The sequence below is a fragment of the Protomyctophum parallelum genome (assembly GCF_964188405.1).
Source record: "Protomyctophum parallelum genome assembly, chromosome: 9".
Classification (NCBI taxonomy): domain Eukaryota; kingdom Metazoa; phylum Chordata; class Actinopteri; order Myctophiformes; family Myctophidae; genus Protomyctophum; species Protomyctophum parallelum.
The window spans coordinates 27,617,071-27,621,971 of record NC_139706.1 but is presented as its reverse complement, the minus strand read 5'-3'; the positions used below and the strand labels follow the sequence as shown (position 1 = coordinate 27,621,971).

Genomic DNA, 4,901 nt, shown 5'->3' with positions numbered 1-4,901 from the left:
CTAATAATCATGATAAAATGACACGTTTTTTTCTACTCGGTCTGTGTCACATAGGAGGGCTGTGGGCAGTTCAGAAACAGTGACATCAATGGAGAATCCAAGCTAATAGAAACTGCAGGCTTTCTAGTCCTGAAAAGTTGCAATGCGAAAATGGAAGCCATCATTCTCACAATAATAAACCCTGTTCCAGGTCCATTTGGTTCCATACACTCTCAGAGTTACAGACCCATAAGGGTCCATTTGGTTCCAAACCATTTCCCTGGGGACCCCCTGGAACTGCCTCAAGGACCCTGGGGGTCCCCGGACCCCGAACCCCACTTTGGGAATCACTGCTCTATGTAATCTGATCTGTATAGTCTGATAAACTATTCTCACGTAAATAAATCTTGTTTAAAAAGCAATCTGCCTAACGATGATGTCACTGGTGGTCGTGGACGGGTTTCTGAACTGCCCACAGCAGAGTGAGTGTGTGTGTGTGTGTGTGTGTGTGTGTGTGTGTCCGTCCAGCTGATGGTCGTTAATGTCAAAGCAATGCTGTTTATGCACTGTCAAATAGGTTTAGGCCTACATGTATTCTAAGGTAGCATATACCTGTTTATACATATTATCCTGCTCATTACTGTGCGGAAATATACATAAATCTTCGTGTTTGAGCACAAAAAGCATTTTGAGAACCCACAAATGTCCGCGCTTCGCGCGCACACTGTGCGGCCCCCCACACACAATCATTCTACAGTTGTGGCCCCCGGCCTAATCTAATTGAATACCCCTGCTGTAAAGTGTAAAGGAATCTTGTTCTTTGGTTGACTTTTTTCATTACGTTGGTGGCCATTTTATCACCGGAAAGATTACCCTGGCTCCAGGATGGAACCTATAGGTAGGTAATTTCATCTTTTCGTGCAAATAAGTGCAACAACAACGCTATTGCTATACAAAAGCAAAACATTTCTTAAAATTAGGTGTCAAAGCCTCAAAGGAGTCCGTAAAAGTAAAACAGTATATCATTTTGTGACGCCATCATCAACGCACGCCATCGTGTTTTCAGTCGACATCCAATCAAAACATGCTGAACCTGAACTTGGAGCGCATGAAGTGCACGTACTCCAAGGAGCTGCCCGCAGAGAGACAGAGTTACGTATCAAACATATAACGTCTGTTATCTAAAGATACCAGTAATCAAGGATAAAAGAGTGACGTCATGACTATCGCAAACCAGGCGATTCATAGCCAGCCAATAATTTGAACTACTTCCGCTAAGTGACGCTTTGAGGTGACGTCACTGATGAATCCTTGGTAGCTGGAGCCCAAAATACACAGCACGAGCTTTTCACAGACACAGCCAAAAGAGCGCGCATTGAGAGGGAGGTTTAGGTTTTCATCCCATTGTTTCAGACTGAAGTGGCCTGGTGCGTTGGGGGTAAGCATAAAATGTTTGACAGCGAATTAAATCAATATTGCGCAAAATGTATGAATGAAATACGCTGTTGAAATGCATAATTGTGTGATTTTCGGTAGTGTGCATTTTTGAACGTGTGAGCAAAATGATGCTTTTGGTCGTTGTGTGAAGCGCTATACGTTAAGGTTAAACAGTGTCCCTGTGATGCCAGCTAGCTAGTTAGCTTACGACTGGGCTATAGTAACGGGACGGCAATGCTGCTGAACATCACTTCCAAGCACCACTTAAGAACGTTTGGCCCTTGCGTAACGCGCATCAAAGTGTCATTGTACGTTTAATTGGCCATTAATGGCAAATAAATAAAGACAACAGCTACCTACCGCCTGCAAGGTAACGGCGAATTAAATGATGCAGGCTGCAGCATCTTTCCAAAATTCCACCCACGGCTCATTTTTAAACCAAGAGACGAACGGCCGTGTCTGACAAGAACATTTACGTGTTTAACTGAAAATGTTATTTTTTTTAGTCAACACATTGCAAAGGGGCCGCCCCATACTTAACTAATCGTAATGTAACCCTTAATGGCCCATGGAACGTTAACCAGTATGATTTTAGCTATCCCAGTCTTACCATAACGACGATAATGTTATACCAGTCAGTGTTCCCAGTAGCCAGCCACACGCAGTGTTGTCTAGTCCCCCACCGCCCCATCGTAATACGTGCCGTGCAGGCGTGCTAACATTAGCCAGTTAGCTAGAGCCCTATTAAATGCAATCGTGACTAGCGGCGTGAGTGAAGACACAAAGCAAGAAGCCATAATGGCTAACGATGGCTAGCCAGCAAAGATGGCAGGTTGTAGCTAATGCTAACGTGAAATCTTGTGCATCCACAACGCTGTCTGGATGCTTTTACGGTGCATGTTAATGGATGCAGCAAGACTGGTGTGAATGCATGTCTTTTCTAACCAGCATTTAAGCGCTGTGCAGCACAGATGTTGCACCTGGAAAAAATGCTAGCCTGTTAGAGAGCAAAGTACACTATTTTAGGGAATTTACGCACAATGACGGTCTCTTAATACAATGGCTCATCAGTCAACCCCCTCCATCCTCCTCCTCTTCCCCCTCCTCCCAACTGCTCCTTCCCACCGGCCTAGACAATAGATGGAACTGACAAAGCAGATCAAGACAGTTGGGCAGAGGGATATTTAGACATAGCCATTGCTGTTGAGTAATAGACTTGGAAATGTTTCACTCAAATATTTTTCCCCCCTTCCATGCAGTAATTCAAGATGGGGAAAGATAAAGATCCGAGGAAACCGAGGGGAAAAATGTCCTCCTATGCCTACTTTGTGCAAACATGCCGGGAGGAGCACAAGAAGAAACATCCCGAAGAAAGTGTCAACTTTGCAGCGTTCTCCAAGAAATGCTCTGAGCGATGGAGGGTAGGTTCATATTCATGTTTACTGAGATGTTGTTTGCTTTTTATTTTATTTTTTAGCAAATGTGGGAATTCCCATGTGCATTTTTTTCTTTAGCTAAATTTGTTTCTTATTTCCAGACAATGTCACCTAAAGAGAAAGGAAAGTTTGAAGACATGGCAAAACAAGACAAGGTCCGCTATGAGAGGGAAATGACACATTATATTCCTCCCAAAGGCCAAAAGAAGAAGCGTTTCAAGGACCCTAATGCCCCCAAGAGACCACCGTATGTGACAAAATCAAACCATCCTCATAATTATCCTTTTACTGCTGCCCACTATTGTCAAAAGTATGAGCAAAGTATACCGTTTGTTTTACAGGTCAGCTTTCTTCTTGTTCTGTGCGGACTTCCGTTCCAAGGTGAAGGGTGAGACTCCTGGGCTGTCCATTGGAGACACAGCAAAGAAGTTGGGGGAGATGTGGAACAGGTCGGCTGCTGAAGAAAAGAAGCCATATGAGAAAAATGCTGCTAAGTTGAAGGAGAAATATGATAAGGTAGGATGCAGGGTAATATTGAAAGTTTTTGTAGATGCGATTAATACTAATGTACTTGTTATGACCAGTTTGATGAATGCCTAGGGTTGCCATATCTCACACCCCAATTGGCCTGTACAAATTAATACAAATTTCTCTCTCTTCAACAGGATATCATTGCCTACCGTACAAAGGGTGCTGCTCCACCACCACCACCAGCAGCTGCTGCTGCTGCTGCAGAGGAAGATGATGATGATGAAGAGGACGATGAAGATGATGATGATGAAGAGGATGATGAGTAGATTGCGGAGGTGCCATGGTCTGGTTTCTTGTTTATGCCATATAACCCTATTATATCCAATTCAGCAGTTTTCTTGAAACAAGTCAGATTGAACAAGAACATGTGTATATTTAATGTTTTTAAGATGTACAGTGTTACCCTCCTTTTTTGTAAAGTTAACACTACATATCTTAAGTTAAGAATTTTTTCTAGTGGTAGTTCTGTATTCCTGCCATACTCTTAAACAATTTGGGAGGATTATAATATCAGTATGGAAGTAACTAGACTTTAGGGTGTACAACTCGAACATGAGAGTTGGTAGTGTATTTTTCTTTGTTTTAAAGAATATTTTTTCATGTGTTTATGTATTATTGTTCTTTGAATACCACTCTAATATCGGATGCAGCTTCAATAAAGATTTTTTTTCTTTATTAAGAAACTTAAGTTTGATTTGTCTGACTCCAGTGTTTGCATCATTGAATAGAAAATAAAAATATACCAACCAGCCCTGCTGTTGGCATATAATCCATGCTGTGTGGTCTGCACCAGTGGATATTTTTCCACTTAATTTTTCAATTGGAGCTCTTTTCTCTCTAGCTATGTGTATAATCTCTTTGATAAATTTATACAATAGATGCGCACAGTCTCACACTGGCTCATGAACTATTTTACAGGTGGTACCCTTATTGTATTAATCAGAAATATTGAACACAAATGCATTGTATTTACCGGTTTAGGTTTAATGGTCAAATTACAAAGAACCCACTATAGTAGTCTACTGCATTTGTGCTGAGCAAGAGTTCCTGTATGTAATGGAATTGCAGGTTTTCTCACCCCAACTTTAAAAGTATTATCTCCTCATTGCTGTCTATCTTATGCTGTTACACACTGTAAAAATAACTACATTGCCAAAATGTGGTGGCTCCTCTTTAGACCTGTTGGAGACTGACCGTGCCCCTTTGTTTATTGGTGCATGATAAATTGAAATCCAGAAGGTGGCGCCATAATTGAAGATAACTATTAGAAGACACTTCATTTATGCTTAATAAAAAAAGGTTAAGTGATTAAGGCATGGTGGCGCTTACTGACATTTACCAAACAAACAATTTAATGTTGCCAAAGTGTTGAGAGAAGCATTTTTCTCTCTCTAAGCCTGCTGAGTAGAGTGCTTTTATTTAGCTACTGGTGGGATAGAGTTTCTTCTCCCTGTAACTGAATATTCTCACAGAGTAGTCTCACACAATCACATAAAGGGTGTTCACATAGGCTATTCA

The 4,901-nt window shown here is 41.5% G+C and overlaps 1 protein-coding gene across 2 annotated transcripts; it reads left to right on the top strand.

The window, feature by feature from the left end:
- The first annotated feature begins 1,295 nt into the window (after positions 1 to 1,295).
- hmgb1b (high mobility group box 1b) lies at positions 1,296 to 4,071 on the top strand. 2 transcript variants are annotated; one of them, XM_083773328.1, is made up of 5 exons: positions 1,296 to 1,417; positions 2,676 to 2,837; positions 2,954 to 3,099; positions 3,194 to 3,368; positions 3,518 to 4,071. In XM_083773328.1, the coding sequence occupies exons 2-5, from the start codon at positions 2,685 to 2,687 to the stop codon at positions 3,647 to 3,649; spliced, it is 606 nt and encodes a 201-aa protein (XP_083629454.1). In that variant the 5' UTR covers positions 1,296 to 1,417; positions 2,676 to 2,684; the 3' UTR covers positions 3,650 to 4,071. The 2 variants fall into 2 exon arrangements, with proteins under 2 accessions (XP_083629454.1, XP_083629455.1); XM_083773329.1 differs by having other exon boundaries at positions 1,387 to 1,406.
- Positions 4,072 to 4,901: the final 830 nt, after the last annotated feature.

Coding starts and splice junctions, on each gene's coding strand:
- hmgb1b (XM_083773328.1), top strand. CDS start 2,685: ATGGGGAAAGATAAAGATCCGAGGAAACCGAGGGGAAAAATGTCCTCC. Junction 2,838..2,953: donor AATGCTCTGAGCGATGGAGG/GTAGGTTCATAT, acceptor TCTTATTTCCAG/ACAATGTCACCTAAAGAGAA. Junction 3,369..3,517: donor TGAAGGAGAAATATGATAAG/GTAGGATGCAGG, acceptor TCTCTTCAACAG/GATATCATTGCCTACCGTAC.